General features: G+C 43.0%; 2 protein-coding genes across 2 annotated transcripts; one reads left to right on the top strand and one right to left on the bottom strand.

Annotated features, from left to right (window-relative positions):
- Positions 1–421: 421 nt before the first annotated feature.
- On the bottom strand, positions 422–1,171 carry LOC147971762 (uncharacterized). The gene has a single exon (XM_087524107.1). The coding sequence runs from the start codon at positions 1,169–1,171 to the stop codon at positions 422–424; it is 750 nt and encodes a 249-aa protein (XP_087380233.1).
- A 2,566-nt stretch (positions 1,172–3,737) lies between these two features.
- LOC125509456 (S-adenosyl-L-methionine-dependent methyltransferases superfamily protein) lies at positions 3,738–7,373 on the top strand. Its single transcript, XM_048674436.2, has 7 exons — positions 3,738–4,038; positions 4,405–5,057; positions 5,150–5,360; positions 5,506–5,800; positions 6,168–6,557; positions 6,639–6,716; positions 6,815–7,373. The coding sequence occupies exons 2-7, from the start codon at positions 4,416–4,418 to the stop codon at positions 7,041–7,043; spliced, it is 1,845 nt and encodes a 614-aa protein (XP_048530393.1). The 5' UTR covers positions 3,738–4,038; positions 4,405–4,415; the 3' UTR covers positions 7,044–7,373.
- The last annotated feature ends 10,273 nt before the right edge of the window (positions 7,374–17,646 follow it).

Genomic DNA, 17,646 nt, shown 5'->3' with positions numbered 1-17,646 from the left:
CATGTCTCCAATCTGAAACAACGCCTTCCGCATGTCCTCCCTTGAGAATGGAGCGATTAGCATTCTGTTCATCTCAGCTGTGATCCGGGGTTTTACTACCTGCAGAATGTCCTGCTGAATGACACCCGAATCAGACTTAAATAAATTACCAAAGTAATCAAGAATGAGAGGGCCGAGGTTAACATTCCCCTCGACCCATCCATTATTATTATTCCTCAGTTTTTTGATCAGGTTTCTACGTCTCCTAGCTGACGCGAACTGGTTGAAATATTTAGTGTTGCGATCGCCGCGTCGGAGCCAATTCACATGGCCCCTCTGTGACCAGTATATTTCATCTTGATCAAGTAAGTTCTCAATCAGAACTGAGAGCTCTTTCTGCTTCATTTTGACCTCTTCATTATAAGGTGCTCGCATCAATTCTTCAAGGTCTCTCTGAGCTTTCTTCAGCCTTGCTTTTGGGCCTTTCTAAGACTTTACGGTCCCAATCATGAATGTCTTTATGGACAGATTCTAGCTTTTGTTTTACTGAACCTTGAATGGTTGCTTTGAGCCAGGCCGTTTTAACTATCTCTTCGAGAGTTTCCTCTGCCAGCCATCTTGCTTCAAATTTGCGTGCGTATTTTGGTCTGCTAGCAGCCACCCCTGCAAGATATTCAGTATCCAAACAGATTGGCCGGTGGTCAGATTTCCCCATGTCCAAATTACTCAGACCCGCCATAAGATGCAAGGCCATCCATCCAGAATTTGAGACGGCCCGATCAAGCCGCTCCTTCAGTCCACCACGGAACCAGGTGAACTTGTCACCGGTATAACCTACATCCTCCAAAGAACAGTATGAGAGCGCGTCTTGGAACGCCTCAAGTCGAGTCTGCTGTCGGGGAGCTCCTCCCTCTTTCTCCGAGGAGAAGAGAATCTCGTTGAAGTCCCCAATAACCGCCCACGGCAGGTTGGACTGATCATGAAGGTCTCTTAGGAGCTGATATGTACGTTCTTTATTATCCCAGCCAGGCTCTCCGTAAATACCAGTCAGCCTCCATGTATCCCCGTTCTGTTCTTGTACCGAAACATCAATGAAATCTAGGATGGAAGCCCGGGAGTAGATCCTAACCTCCTTCTTCGAGACTAGCAGCAGTCTGCCCCTTCTTCCATCAGGACTTGGTGCCACAATCATCTCATCCACCCCCAATTTCCTTCTCACCTTTTCTGCCTTATCAACATCCAAGTGCGTTTCAGACAGAAAGAACGCATCTCAGTGTTGCCGTTGGATGTCCAGCAGCGAGCGAACTGTCGGGGCACCGAGGAGTCCCCGACAATTCCAGCTTATGAGTTTCATGGCTCCTGGCGATCCCCCTTGAGATCAGCACATCATCACATCCAGTCACACATACGCTGAACCATACCTTCACTCTGAACCCATCAAGCCCCGGGCATGCATGTTCCTCAATCCTCACGCAGAGTATGATGGATCAAAAATTCAGATCTACTCACGAACACCTAGGGTGCAAGCACCTGGAGACTCGTAGCAGAGAAACGAAGACCAGCGACAGCACCATCGGCGCCGACCTGGGAAAGAGAGACCGGCGCACTCGCCGCCGCCACGGAGGCGGCCGGCGGCGGGCCGGCTAAACCCCAGTCGCCTTAGGTATCGCCTCCAGCGAGAAAAACTCTTCAGGCCTCCCCTGCTTGGACATTCTTCGCTAGCTGGACTGACGCACTTCTTCTAAAAAAAAAAAAAGCTGGACCGACGCACTGTTTTTATTTTTCGCGGGTTGACGGACGCACTCACCGGACGTCGGCGCTCGATCAGTTCAAACCCCACCGTGCCCACGAGGCGCGCAGCAAGCTCATGCTCGACAACCAAACCCACTCACTGTCACTGCCTCACTAATCACTCGGTACCCAGTGGGAACGTGACCCCATAAGTGCTGGTCACCGGCCAGGGACCCCACACGATTTAAGTTCGTGCGTTGGCGCGTTTGGTTAGGTCATGGCGCAATCTCATCGTACTGTTGCTGGGTGCTAGTACTACTAGGAGCAGGCAAGTCAAAGCGTATGGGAGTTTTTTCTCACCTCCACGTTATTGGTACGGATGCCGGATCCCTTGTACCCTAGTAAAGAATTGAAAAATTCAAGAAACAAAAAGTAGTAGTACCTCTAGAAACGGAGCGCCGGAGTTGCTCTAAACAAACGCGCGCCCATGCCTGACCCGAACCCGTTACCAAATGCTCCCTCCGTCTCAAAATTCTTGTTTTAAATTTGTCTAGATAGGGATGTATTTAACATTAAAACATAACTAGATACATTCGTTTTTGAACAAATGTAAGACAAAAATTTTTGAAACGAAGAAAGTATTAGTAAAGATATCTTTTAATTTTATAAGTCAAACTTAGCAAAAATTGATCACATTTTATAAGATTTTTGAGTGAATTTCATTTGTTTTACCTCCTAGATTCATGCTTGTGACAACAATCGCCCATTTATCATTTTCTCTCCACATTTTTATCCAATTCAAACAAACTTATGCCATAAAAATATTATATTTGATCTGGTGCTTACTCTGTATGCCACGGTCGTTGATTTAGTTTACCCTTTGCCTTTTTGGTTTGTTTTGGTTTTGGGATGATCGAACGGAACCCAGCCATGTCTGTCTGCACTTAGCCCAACCACACATCCCACCTAGTTGAGCCGCACCCAGCCGAACCACGCACCCTCACCCAGTGAGCCGCACCCAGCCAAGCCCCCCTCCCCCATGGTCCAACTACGCCCAACCGTTCCTCCAGTTCCTTTCTTTCCTTCTCTTTTGATCCCATTGTATTTTTCCTTTTTCGGCGATGGAGTAGCCGAGGCAATCTTGGCGATTGCTGATGGTTTGTGGATCACATGCATTGAGTGGTAGCCTTCAGTATCCCTTGTCTCATGCTCCTTTACAACCTCTCAACGCTTGCTCTATTTTGGGACAAAAATAAGATATTTTGACCGGCGAGGGATGGTTTTATTGAGAAGTTGATTTTCTTGGAGGAGAGGGGGAGGGGGGAGGAGGGGGGGGGGGGCTTGTAAGGTTCAGATCTTGATGGCGTGTGTTGCCACGCCCGTCTAATTTGACTCTTAATTATTAGGTATACACAGTAATTTTCATACATTTGTTTGCAATGTTTTGAATTATTTTCCATTCTGGTAGCTTGTGCATGTCTTCTTCATTTTAACTATATGTAATTGAGAGTGTTATCAGGTTGTTTCCCAAAAAATTAGTGTTTGAGTTTTTTCTTCTTAGGTTTAATAGACTTGTAGTTGGTTCAAGCTGTGGTATTAAGTCCTGGTGCTTGCATTTATTCTGAATTTATTTCAAGATTTTTGATGATGCACGTTTAGTGGGAGAAGACGTTCCCGTCGATTGCGAGGCGCCTACGATGACTTCGTAAAATCTCAAGATGATATGCCGGCTGAGTCTTTCGGAGGTGCTCATAGGGATAGAGTATGCATGTATGCGTTCATACGGGGAGGGTATGCGAGTATATATGAGCGCTTCGTCTGTACTGTGATAAAAAAAGTGTTTGGGATTTAAATTTAAATGGTCAATGCAAAAAGAAAAGTATCTTCCAGTCGTTTTTTTAAATCTTCCAGTCGGGTAAACGGGCGTGCATGATCCGCGAACCCCGTAGGGCGGCAGCAGACAGATCTGTATCCACGAAAGCGACGGCCCCACAGCCCAAGATTTCTACCGCCTTTCCGCTTTATTCTCCCCAGAAATCCAACGGCGAAAAACATACTCCCTCGGTTCTCCCCGACCCGTCGGTGGAGGTGGAGCAGAACTGTCAAGCTCGGGGTTGGGCGAATCCCCACCGCCCTCGGAAAATCGGGGGAAACGCAGCTCTAAAACCCCGAGATTTTGGCCCCGGTTCTCTCCCAGCCGTTGCAGCTGCCGTTCGCCTAGGAGCTGGCGGTAACCCGGGATCCGGCCGGCGAGCCATTCTTCCGCAGCTCCGAGTTCCGTCCTTCCTTCCGCCGCGACATCGCAATCCTTCGCCATTGGGTTGTGAGGTATGAGCTTGTTTTGTTTTCATCCCGTGGTTAGTTCGCCCCTCCACTGATCTCGACGCCACCTAGATCCGAGCCTCGCGCTTCACCTCTCCTGCTGCCGACATGGTGTGGGATTTTAGAGATCTGTTGTTTCAACAATTTTGGTAAAGTTTGGTGGTTAGGATACACCTGATGTGATACACGAAAGCCACATGCTTTCTTTCCTGTTTATTATCGTCCGTCTATGATTGCCTCAGGTGAAATTACGGTTCCCCGCAAAAAAAGACTTGAAATTGCGGTTGCGTCAGATTTAGGAAAAATATATGTAATGGACCATATAATTTAGTAGTATAAAAAAGACAATCTTATTCAGTGTGCAATTCTCAGGATAAACCATAATGGCCGTCAAGGGGGGTCCTGCGGACAACAGGACTAGAAGCACCGTGTCTATATGCATAGTGATTGGTTTGTGCTGCTTCTTCTACATCCTCGGGGCGTGGCAGAAGAGTGGCTTCGGAAAGGGGGACAGCATTGCCCTGGAGATCACGAAGCGGACCGATTGCACCATCTTACCCAACCTCAGCTTCGACACACACCATTCTAAACAAGGCAGCTCCGGCGATCTTGTTTCGCCGGTGAAGAAGTTTAAGCCATGCCCGGACCGCTTCACGGACTATACACCTTGCCAAGATCAAAACAGAGCTATGAAATTTCCTCGGGAGAACATGAATTACAGAGAGCGGCATTGCCCACCGCAGAAAGAAAAGCTGCACTGCCTCGTACCACCGCCTAAGGGATATGTTGCTCCATTCCCATGGCCCAAAAGTCGGGACTATGTTCCTTTTGCGAATTGTCCCTATAAGAGCTTGACGGTCGAGAAAGCCATACAGAACTGGGTGCAGTACGAGGGCAATGTCTTCAGATTCCCTGGTGGTGGGACACAGTTCCCTCAAGGTGCTGATAAGTACATTGATCAACTGGCGTCAGTTATACCGATTGCCAATGGAACTGTCAGGACTGCATTGGACACTGGTTGCGGGGTAAGTGGAGATATCAAACTATATATTGCTTACTGCTACTTCGTGAGCTTCTTCTGACTTTGTTCATGTCCTAAAATTCTGAATTTTTTCAGGTGGCTAGCTGGGGAGCTTACTTGTTAAAGAGGAATGTTTTAGCCATGTCGTTTGCACCCAGAGATTCACACGAAGCCCAAGTACAGTTTGCTCTGGAGAGAGGTGTCCCAGCTGTTATTGGTGTTCTTGGCACAATTAAACTCCCTTATCCATCAAGAGCCTTTGATATGGCCCATTGTTCTAGGTGCTTGATTCCATGGGGAATGAATGGTGAGCCTCTAATCATGTATCCTTCTATACTGTGCATCCAATATATGGGCTTGATACATTTTGTTATTGCGTAAATACCTTGTGCCATTTTGATGCAGTTCTTGTTCTACTTCTCATTTTTTTTTCTGTATTTGCTGATATGCAGATGGACTCTATATGATGGAAGTTGATAGGGTTCTAAGACCTGGTGGATACTGGGTGCTGTCAGGTCCTCCAATTAACTGGAAGGCGAACTACAAGGGTTGGCAACGTACAAAGGAGGATCTTGAGGCAGAGCAGAACAAGATAGAGGAAATGGCTAAGCTTCTATGTTGGGAGAAAGTCTCGGAGAAGGGTGAGACGGCAATATGGCGGAAAAGAGTAAATACTGAGTCCTGTCCTTCTAGGCTAGAAGAATCCACTGTGCAGATGTGTGAATCAACAAATGCAGATGATGTCTGGTATGTTTCTACTGTAGTTTTGTGAAACAATCTATTAGACTGAATTGCTAACTTTAGCTTAATACTCCCTCTGTCCGTAAATACTTGTCATCAAAATAGATGAAAATGGATGTATCTACAACTAAAATACATCTAGATACATCCATTTCAATGACAAGTATTTCCGGACGGAGGGAGTATCATTTAGCAGGATTCAGAGTATATATTACGATAGTCTAGCATCAATAGGTATACTGTCTGGTCAATGCATTATTTTCGCTTTGCCTACTTAGATGTGTTGATGTATTAATATGTTGTTAGAAGTTCTGGTTAATAATTTATATAACCTCTCTCCTATCCTAATTTTCACTTATTCTTGCAACACCAGGTACAAGAAGATGAAGGCATGTGTTACACCTCTTCCTGATGTAGAAAATCCAAGTGAAGTTGCCGGAGGAGCAATCGAGCCCTTCCCAAGCAGGCTCAACGCAATTCCTCCAAGAATTTCTAATGGGTTAATTCCAGGGGTTTCATCTCAGGCATATCAGAAAGACAACAAAATGTGGAAGAAGCATGTGAAGGCTTATAGCAATGTGAACAAGTATCTACTTACTGGTAGGTACAGAAACATCATGGACATGAATGCAGGTTTTGGGGGTTTTGCTGCGGCGATTGAGTCCCCAAAATCCTGGGTGATGAATGTGGTGCCAACCATTGCAAAGATTGCAACCCTGGGGGCTGTTTATGAGCGAGGATTGATTGGCATTTACCATGACTGGTATGCCTTGTTATGCCCGAATCTCGACTCAGTAAAGTTGTTGTCATGAACTTACTGACACGTCTCACAATTTCATGTCAGGTGTGAAGCTTTCTCTACTTATCCAAGGACCTATGATCTTATCCACGCTAGTGGCCTTTTCACCTTGTATAGCAATAAGTAAGTTGCTCCTGTCCTGCGGCATCAGTTCTGTCACTTTGTATAACAATTAGTAAGATTGCCAATGCTGATTCATTCTGTATGTTAAAACCGAACAGGTGCAGCATGGAAGACATCCTCCTTGAGATGGACCGCATCTTGAGGCCTGAAGGCGCTGTTATAATGCGTGACGATGTCGATGTCTTGACAAAGGTGAACAAACTCGCTCGGGGCATGAGATGGAACACGAAGCTAGTTGACCACGAGGATGGTCCCCTAGTGCGCGAGAAGGTCTTGTATGCTGTGAAGCAGTATTGGGTTGGCGGAAACCAGACGGCCGCATCGTGAAGAACATATTCTAACACGGGGAATTCTGGGATCCACCTTTGAAGCTGGCTTCCTGGAATTGAGATATGGAGTCATCAGGTGCGAACAAAAATGGCCTACTCTTCTCCGGGGTAGCAATGAAGCAACCAAGGTTGATCGGCAGCAGTATATTGTTGTAGCAGTTTTGTAATTTAATTTCATTCGTCACTCGGCATGAAGTTACTCTGGTTAATTGAAGGATGTATTCTCAAGAAATATTATTGCTTTAGTTTCTGTAATTTTGCTCATGCTGCAACTTCTGAATGTTTGCTTCATTACCAGTAATCCCATCACTTCGTTGTTTCTTAGTTATGTACAGTTATTTCTTATGTAGCTTTACTGTGTTGTTACCTGAACGAACTGAATGTTTTCTACTCAAGAATGTATTTAGAAGAGATTTTTATTTTTTAGCAATTTTAGAAGAGATATTTTCTTCCTGCTTGGATCTTAATGGAACAATGGATGGGAGAACCTCTTGGTGTTGTTCCTGCTCAATCCCATTATGTGCATGCTATAAATGTTTGGTATTCCTGCTCCATTCCACCATGTGCAGTTGTGAGTAGTCTAAAGAGTTGATGTATATGTTTTAGTGCAAGATGCTGCATATCTACCGTTACATCCGGAAATAAAATACAGATTGATATGCCGGCTGAGTGCCTATGCTTTAGGTTGCTTTCTTGCTGGATTACATTGCAGATAATGTTACCGTCCTTGTGATTCTTGTCGGAAGGGCCTATTTTGAAGATTATGCTGGTAAGCCTTCATTACCATTCATAGCTTCACGCAACAGGCAAGACCAAAGGTTCAGTATGAGTTAACGGTATGTTCCTACTTCCTCCGAAAATTGACCTACTGTTTTTACTTACTTGGAACATAAAATATATCTTAAATTGCTTTACTGCAGTGCATAAATTCTTAGGTAGCCAAGCTTCCTCACAGGCCAATTTCGGCTGTACGTGCAGGAAGAGAGAAATGGTGGATTTAGGAACTGAGTAAATGCAAGACTTTGTTGCTTGTCCTAAACAGGTGTTATGTGCGCGATTTACTCCCTCCAGTTTTCTTCTGCGTGGTGAGGACGTGGTTACACGCTGGCTGTTGCTCCGCCAGCTCACAAAACAAGTAACGTTTTAGACATAACCTCAGTTGTACTTTTAAAACTTTGATTACCAATATCGTTTTAAATATTTGGACAGGAAACTTGAAAATCATCGATCAAAAAAGATTTTCAAATCCTGATAGTTTCCGTTGGTCAAATTTACATCTTAAAGACTATGTCGAGATGTTAAAAAGTTGCTTATTTGTGAACTGCAGTACTGTCTCAATCAATAGACAAACTGCTCTCCTACCATTAGTCCATTACCGTTCCCAGATATTATACTATTACCTCTATCAAAATATAAGACGTTTTTGTAGACACGGAGGTATTAGATAAAGCTTTTCTTAGCGTCACTTTGGGAATAATCACAGGTTTTGATTCTAACTGACCTGTTGTATTAGAAAATGATTTCATACGCACTAAGTCACATGGCAACTGCAAATTGCGGTTATCCGAACTATCATTGGTTTCCACATGATGACTGCTTGGTTTTTCATCATCAATCATTCGGTCACATTTCTTCAGAGTTTTTCTATGAGATAGATTGCCCATATGATTAGTTCTGTGACTCATAGGAAACTGAAATAGTGAAAGTGTCCTTCGAATCCTGAGCTCAAATGCACCCTTATGAACAGTAAAATAAAAAACAAATAGTTACAAAATTCATAACATTCCAATTTTGGTCTAGGAAAAAATAACAAAATCTGCTCTCCAAAATGCTTTCAAAAGTAGTCTTTTTGGAGCATTTGTTTTATTTTTTCCCCAGAGCATTAGGAATATTTTCTCTTCACGGAAAATTGTAGGTATGTAGAACACTCAACAATGTTTGTTGCCGCAAGAAGTACAGAAGTTTCTAAATTTATTTACTATTTCTTTTGATTCACAAGGGTGCATTTGAGCTCGTGAGCAGAAACTCCATGTGCCTGAAATAGTAACTTCTTGAGTTCCATGAAAGAAGGTGAATCAGAATATAGGATGAGTCTATGTTGTAGTAATTTAGTGCTTACTATTTCTATGCAAGTTGATCTTCTACTATGCTACGCATGTGCTTACACTTTAGTTCCTAAGCTTTTGTGGTGTTTTTTCAATATTTTTGAGCTGTTTCGACATTCAATTGTAGGTGCTGATATTTTATTTTCTGTCTCTGTCTGAGTTAGGTGTAACATTAAGTTCTGTCTTTTGAAGATGGGTCCAGTCGTAGATCGATCAGCAGATGCTAATAAATGTTTCTCGGTGGGTTTCGCTAACAGAACTTGTATGCCCTGCCGACGTGCCCCTGGTAGAACGCACCATGTAACTACGATCTATGACTGATGCCACTTGCTCAGTTTAAAATATCGGCAATCAGTTTGTGCATAACAAAGTTCTTTACCTCGTGGCAACAGCTGATATGAGCTGCTTACTTTTGTATGGTATTACATGAGTGTGATACTAAGAGTATTATTGTGACCGTGACCTATCAGGTCGAATATACAAAGAGCTTTATTACCTTCAGCGACCTATCATGTCCAATATTCCCTCTGTTTCTTTACTCTGCATATAATTTTGTCTTAAGTCAAACTTCATCAAGTTTGACCAAGACTGTAGAAAAAATATATAAACATTCAGAATATCAAACCAGTATCATTATATGCACCATATAATTATTTTTTATGTTGTATATCTTTAGTATTGTAGACGTTGATAATTTTCAATATAAATTTGGTCAAACTTTACAAAGTTTGACTTGAGACAAATCTTATAAGCGGAGTAAAAAGAAATAAGGAGAGTACATACTACTTCTGTTCCAAAATGTAGTGTGTGTTAGGTTTTTTAAATTAAACATGTCAAAGGTTGACCAAATTTGTATCAAAAAACAACATCCACAATACAAAATTAGTATTTTTGGATCCACAATGAAATGCACTTTTATATTTTAACTATTTAATATTGTAGATGTCGACATTTTTAATACTCTCGATGTCGATAGTTTCTTCTATAAAGTTGGTTAAACATAGATATGTTTGACTTATGCAAAACTTTATATGCACCACATTTTGAAATGGAGCGAGTACTATTATATTGTCATTCGTGTTGCTAAAAAGTCATCACACATGATAAAAAAATGTTGTGACAAATGGGGTTTTCAGCCGTCAGCCTTTAATGGTCATCCGATCTAGAACCCCATTAAAAATGTTGTGGCAAACGATCTTGAACTTTTGGGCCATTTTTTACTCATTAATTTTGCAAGACTAAGTAAACATTAACTGGTTTAACAAGGATAAAGGATTAAGAAACAAATGACATTTTGTTATCTTGTTGGCTAGCTTTTTCTTTAAGTTTTTGCTGGCTACAATAGATGATGTCCAGTTCATGGCTCAAAAATCAGAACCTCTTGTAGCGCATTGGTTGCAATTTAATTGTTTTTTATTGTAAAAAGAATCAAGTGAGTGTGATGCTCAACAGATATTATGAATGTGACCTATCAGGCCTAATACCTATTATCATATTGTTGTTTGTATCGACAAAAAGCCATCATAGATGATTAGAAAATGTTATCAAGTATGATTTTTGAGATGTTGTCTGGCTTTAATAGTCGGTGATAATAGTTTTCGCAGGGATAATATGACGTCATTGCAGACGTTCGTGTGATTTTGGGGCCATTCCATATTCATTACTTTTGAGGTTGAGCAAAACTGCTCTATGTCTAAAGACAAACCTTGCCAGGTTTAGTATATTGGCAATCGGTTTGTGCATGAAATGGTTTTTCAGGTCGTGGTGACACCTGATATGAGGTGCTTATTTTGTAGGGTAAAAGAAAACCACGTAGGTGTGATGCTTGTGACTGTGACCTATCAGGTCGAATATATGAAGAGCTTTATTACTTCCACCGGTCTACCAAGTCTTATATGTATTACTGTATTATCCCGCATGTTGATAAAAAAGGCATCCAAGATGGTTGAAAAATCTTGTCCCGGGCGGGTTTTTGAGCCATATGCCCATATCTAGCTTAGATGCCAGTATAAATATGAGGTCATTGCAAACGATCGTGTACTTTTTTGGGCCATTTCTCACTCATTAGCTTTTGAGACCGAACAAATATTACGCATGTTAGCGGCGACAAATGGCATTTTTTCGGTTGAGAGAAAGACATTCTGTTGCCTCCCTGGCTAATTTCCCCCTTTATTCTTTGTTTTCCGGGAACATGCCAATAGGGCATGAAGCTCAATGCTGGAGCTAAAACTTGGTTTGCTTGCAAGAGCAGCAAGACATGTATGGCATCGTGCCCGAGCACCCACGGAGATGTCCCATTCGAAAGCCTCGGGCATCCGATCTAGATCGCGCTCGTAGCAGCTAGTGCATGCATCTCGCTCACGCCTTTCTCCCAGATAGGACAGACGATGGCAAAGCAAAGGGGATGGATGCTCATTGGACAACGATGCACACGATGCGAATTCCAATAATTCAGTTCCGTTGTCCCGTCAGGATAACAATAATATATCACGACCGTTTGCCATGACCTACTAGCTCACCACCTGCATGCATAGTCCATGGACGAATCATCATTTCATCGTCCGGCACACGCACGAGATCTGCTACGTACGTCAAGATCGTAATCATCGCGGGCGAGGGGCCGTAAAGGCTCCCCACGAGTGTCCGGGATCCACGACGGGTCACTGGTGGTCCGGTGGACGAACTGTTCTTCTGCCCGAGTGTCCGTCCCACAAACCCGGCCACGCACTCGCTGGCGGAACTTGCCCCGTTGGGGTTTCAGCGGGCTGCATATGCTTCCCCGAAACAGGACTCCGCTCCTCTCAGAAAAGAGAAAGAAACGACAGAACAGGGTTCGTCTGGGAGAAGTGAAGGACGGGACGGCACCTCACCTCACCTCAGCCAGTGCAGCCAAAGCCAGCGCACAATGGGACGTGACACCACGAGGCGTTTTTCTTGCCAGCAACTCAGCATCGCATTATTGGTAACCACACGGTGCGGGACAGCAAAATAGCGTGTGGCTCATCGGAAAATGCGGCTTGGCTCTCGGGTGCATAGTCACCTGGCATGCCAGTCTTTTTTGTAAATTGTGAAAAGAGTCCAAAAATCCTTGGCAATGAACTCGACCTTATGTTGTACCCTTATATAAAAAAAATTCATGGATGAATAACTGTCGTCCTCTCCACCAACCGACGGTCCTCCTCCGCCTGTGTCGATATCGCCCTAGCCAGCCGCCGCCTACCCAAAAACTAGGGTTTCTCTGCCTCCCGCCGGCGCTGTTGCCGGTCCGCCCCGTCTCCTGTGGCCTTAGTGCCATGGGGGCGGAGTGGATCCCGATCCTTGCCAGTGGGAGGGCTTTGTTTTTAGATCTTTTTTCGAGATTTGTTAGGATTTGTGTTCTATTCAGGAAAACGAGACGGCGGCGGCTCCCTAAAGATGGAATAAAGGTCTCGTGGCCTTAGCCCCCGTTCCGGTGATGCGTCTAGTATCGTTGGTGAACGTGTGGAGGTGTGTCTCCGGTGGATCTGTCTTTGGTAGATTTGCTCGGATCGGTTCGTCGTTCGTCTCTATTCGTGCGTCTTCAGGTTGGGTCCTTCTTATCTACAATCTTCATCGCCGGCGGTTGCTATTCTGGTGCGTTAGTTCTATGGGGTCTTAGCACGACGACTTTCTGACTGTCTACTACAACAAGGTTTACCCGGCTCCGGCGAGGAAGGGGCGATGACAGTGGCGCGCTTTCGGCTCGCTTCAGTGTTTGTAGTCGTTGCTAGGTGGTCTACGGATCTGGATATAATTTTTATTATTTCTAGTGTTCGTTGTATTACCATGATTGAAGATGAATAGAATGGAAGTTTATCCCGCAAAAAAAAGAATAATTGCTGTCGACTTTTGAGCAAAAAGAAAAGGAAAAAAAGAAAATTTGAAGGACAAAAAGTGAATACTAACTTCATTATAGTGTTGCCTTTTTTACCCGCAAAAAAATGTTGCTTTTTTCTCGCCCACATTACCGTCAAAGTCATTTCTCGGTGTTTTTTTTGCAGAAGAACACTTGATCCCTTTTTGCCAAAAAATAATCATGAATGTTTGACTATTTTGCAATTACTCTTTAAAAAAACAGGTGCATCTACACCCAGGTTACAAATGTCTACCTCCGTGACTCATGCTCAATCACACAGGGTTGTGGATATCGGATGAGTTACAAGGCATGACCAGATGAGCTTCACAGAGTTAAGTGGATGTTAATTTTTTTAAATAGGAGGGTAATCCCTGGCCTCTGCATTGTTACGATGTACACAATCATATATTCTATTTATTAAAGTTCCAGGTAACAAGCTCCAGTAACAAAGTAAAAAAATAATAAAAATAGCCACAACCGGCAAAAGTAAGAATATATGTCTACACACAAAGGGGCCGCTATCCAAACTGGTTATACATATTCTGTGCCACCGTCTCTCGTTGGTTGCATTCAGATACCAAACCAGGTTAACTAAATCAGGTTTATCATCTTCTGTGAATCCCTTGTATGATTATCTTTTCAATATTTTCTGTTCCGTATGAGCTTCCGTGGATTCTCAAGACCCATTTGAGAATCAAGGTCTTCTACTGGCTGCTAGCTGGTGATTAGGAATCATATCTGGACCAAAGAATAAGATAACTTAAAGAAATATATGGAAGGACATGAATCTTTTGATATGATAAAACTCCGAAGCACCTATTTTTTAAAAAAGGGAGGCAAACGCTTTGCCTTCATTCTTTAATTAAGAAGAGTTTTGCGGAGAAGTACACATGCCGTATAGAAACAACACATTCAAGAGTTCACTTTCATGGCATCAATTAACTCAAACATTTGGTCTCCGCCAGCCCCACAAAGTAGCTTTCGACCTAATCTTACCTGCGATGATGCACTAGTAGAAAAAGGGCCATTTGTCCCGGTTCATAAGGCCCATCTGTCCCGGTTGGGGAACCGGGACTAAAGGGTCGTTACTAATGTCCTAGGCTTTTAGTCCCGGTTCTTATACTAACCGGGACAGATGGGCCTCCACGTGGCCGCTCCGGCGAGCTCAGGCACGAGGGCCTTTGGTCCCGGTTGGTAGCACCAACCGGGACCAATAAGCTTCTATGCGTCAGCATTTCAGGGGCTGGTTTTTTTTGAAAGGAGGTGGTTTAGGGGTTTCGGGGGTTAATTTAGGTTGGTATAGGTAGCTAATAGAGAGACGTGTCCTCTCTTATCTCCGTGCTACCGCTACTGCTATGCCTAAACATGACTTAGATTGAAGTGAGGCAACATTTGGTGCATGTCAAAAGTAATACTAATCCTAACTTGATCAAGTTTAGATTGTACTACTTTCGACATGCACCACATGCATGTTGCCTTCACTTCAATCCAATCCATGTTCATTTCACCCGCTGATATATAATAACTCTTCATGCTCGCATCATGCATCATCATATATAATAACAAGTCTACTAATCATCATCATACAACTTCTACTCGTTATTAATAACAAGTCATACGATCATCATCCTCATAGTCATCGAACCAACCCTACTTAATTGTTCTTAGCACATGATCATCAGTATTAGGTAGGACCTAAATACCCTCTTTAAGATAAAATAGCATAAAACAATATAGACCCTGACTCTCCATTATGGAGAATGGAGATCATCCTGTCTCCAATTCTTACGCTTCGATTCCTTTTGCTTCCAAGAACCTCCTTACGACTGTCCATACATTTTTTCCATCCTTTGATTTGCATGTCTCCATTCCTTTTAGAAATCTGGTATGGACAGTTGAGATTCATAGGATGACCTGGCTGTATGTTCAAAACATTAAGGCTACCTTTCTGATACATCAAATGAGGCACACAATTCTCTGGGATTATCTGTTGAAAAACATAGTAATAACTTCATAGTTAGCAATGATGTACTAGTTTTAGAAGTATGCAAAAGATGCACGGATGTCGTAATAGTAAAAAATCTTACCAGGGTATCTCCATGGCAGTTACCATAGTTCAACACATGCACTAGTGGCACATATTAACCATAATGTTGAGGAGTTTGATTGTAGATATTGTAATTCTCAATGTCAGTACAAAATCCGACCAGATGATTTTTCTCCTTGTAAGTTAATTCGGAGCCATCGGTGTAGTGGGTTTTGTCTACCATCTCCCGCACATTCTTTGAATAATGAAAATAAGCTGTCAATGGAAATAAGCTGTCAACTATTTTGAAATAAACAATATAAATTAGCTAATAACTATGTTTGAGAAACTCACATAGCGGTAGAATTGGAGGCATATCAACAAGGACCCAAATGTCCATATTGTGTTGCTCGATTTCAAGATCACCAAGATCCATGGTGACAAGCATACCCTCATTAAAACCATACATCTTGCAAAGTGCTTCCCATTTTTTGCAACCAAAATGGGTTACGCTATCAGAATTGTACAACTTTACTTCAAAATCCACATCATGATGAGTCCTTAGGTGAATTTTCTTTGTTTCGAAACTTTCATGGTCTTCAAAACCCATCCTCTCCAAGACATAGCGCCTTGCATGGCATGGGAAAAGCTACTCGAATTGTAAAAGATGAAAATTACACATTGAAATAGTTGTAGTCATGCTTAATTACGAAGAAACACTTGTTGTCGTTGCGTACCGTTTCAACATCGAAGGTCTCCTCGAGCTTAATGCTGAAGCGCCGATCATCGTCCAGGTGAGGCCTGTCGCACGGACCTCAATCGTCGTGACACCAGCTGCACTCCCCCGGAAGACTTTCTTCGTCTGATGACGACATTTCCTACGTTCATAATTCAAAGATTAAACTTGTACAATTAAATATGTGTACTACAAAAACTAAATTAGATCATTATTATTCATCACGGGTTGACTATCGGTCTGTCGAGTCTTTTCTTGAAAACTCTCATCTCACGTGGTGTATATATTCGACTCTCGGTGATGGTCGCTCTTCACTTCGTCCCCGAGTGCATTACACCAAAATGTCTAGCACACGGGAACGAAGGAGAAGTGACCCCCACGACAACAGTCGAGATTCTTCGTCCTCTCATATATATATATATATACATACATATATATATGGTGGAACTCTCCCTCACTGATTCCTCTCTGACATTTGCGACCGTCGGTGATGGTCGTTACTCCTTCTTCCCCTAGTGCATAACAAAGGTCTAGCACCCGGAGAAGAAGGAGAAACGACCCCCATGACAACAGTCGGGATTCTTCGTCCTCTCATATATATATATATGGTGGAACTCTCCCTCACTGATTCCTCTCTAACATTTGCAACCGTCGGTGATGGTCGTTACTCCTTCTTCCCCTAGTGCATAACAAAGGTCTAGCACTCGGAGAAGAAGGAGAAACAACCCCCACGACAACAGTCGGGTTTCTTCGTCCTCTCATATATGGTGGAGACTCGACAGACTTAAAGTCAACCCGAAATATCGTTTAATTATCTTTCTAAAAAAGGATTTGGGTGGTCTCACCTCGAGGTCGGAGGGGGTCGGTGACGGGGACGACGGCAGGGATGATGGAGGGGGGCTCCTAGATTTCTGCGAAAACAAAAACCCTATAAGCTATCAACTAATCATATGCATAAGCCTTGCATAGTGCTCTCCAATTTTAGCATTCAAAGTAGGAGTAGGTTTTCAATTTGAGCATTCAATAAGCAAAATCAAATCGCAAAATAAAGTAGTATTCAAATTAGGATGCATTAAATTATAAGCAAAACTACATCATCTCTTGCGTCCGTACATCGTCTAATATTATCAATACACCTCGAATACTATCATACATATAACATCGCTAGTATAGCTACAACTGTAGCGCCCGACGGGTATCGGCACGGGCGGTGGACACCAAAAGAGAAGGAACCATCACAGGATCACTCCAGTGAGATCCTCGAAGAACCTGCCAAGTATTGTCGAACCTGCCCTCCAACGCAACCATGTAGCGATGGACGTGCTCGTCCTCCTCGCTGACACGGTGACGTACCACCTCCGTGGTGTCCGGAAGCCTCGGCACCGTCACTGGCCCACACGACCGCTACCAAACAAGGATCGGGTCAATAACGGGCTGGCTCCTCACCAACCTACGCCCCCGGAAGGTAGCACATCCCAAAACCATCCCGGCGGAGCCCAGTCCCGGGCATGGCCCCTATGATCAAGCCGGTCTCCTCCGCTGAGTCGACGACGAGGATGCGGGATAGGCATTGTCGACGTCGATGCGGGAATAATTGCTTTAACTAAAAAAATAAAGTAGTTCTATTAATTTTCTTGCTAAAAATAAACTACTTCTATAGTAAAATAAACTAGTTTTATTAAATCAAGTAGTTCAACTACTAAGCACTTACTATAAATAGAAAAGTAGTACTTACTAAAAATAAACTACTTCTATATATAGTAAAATAAAGTAGTTTTATTAAATCAACTAGTTCAACTACTAATAAATTAAGCACTTACTATAAATAAAGTAGTTTTATTAAATCAACTAGTTCAACTA

The sequence above is a fragment of the Triticum urartu genome, chromosome 5A (assembly GCF_056163025.1).
Source record: "Triticum urartu cultivar PI428250 chromosome 5A, HENAU_Tu73, whole genome shotgun sequence".
NCBI lineage: Eukaryota > Viridiplantae > Streptophyta > Magnoliopsida > Poales > Poaceae > Triticum > Triticum urartu.
The sequence above is the reverse complement of the archived record's forward strand: the minus strand, read 5'-3'. Positions and strand labels throughout refer to the sequence as shown.

Excerpts from the sequence above, each read along its gene's own strand:
- LOC147971762 (XM_087524107.1), bottom strand. The coding sequence starts at position 1,171 with ATGATTGTGGCACCAAGTCCTGATGGAAGAAGGGGCAGACTGCTGCTA.
- LOC125509456 (XM_048674436.2), top strand. The coding sequence starts at position 4,416 with ATGGCCGTCAAGGGGGGTCCTGCGGACAACAGGACTAGAAGCACCGTG. Across the intron at positions 5,801-6,167 it reads ACAAATGCAGATGATGTCTG|GTACAAGAAGATGAAGGCAT; the intron begins GTATGTTTCTAC and ends TTGCAACACCAG. Across the intron at positions 6,558-6,638 it reads ATTGGCATTTACCATGACTG|GTGTGAAGCTTTCTCTACTT; the intron begins GTATGCCTTGTT and ends ATTTCATGTCAG.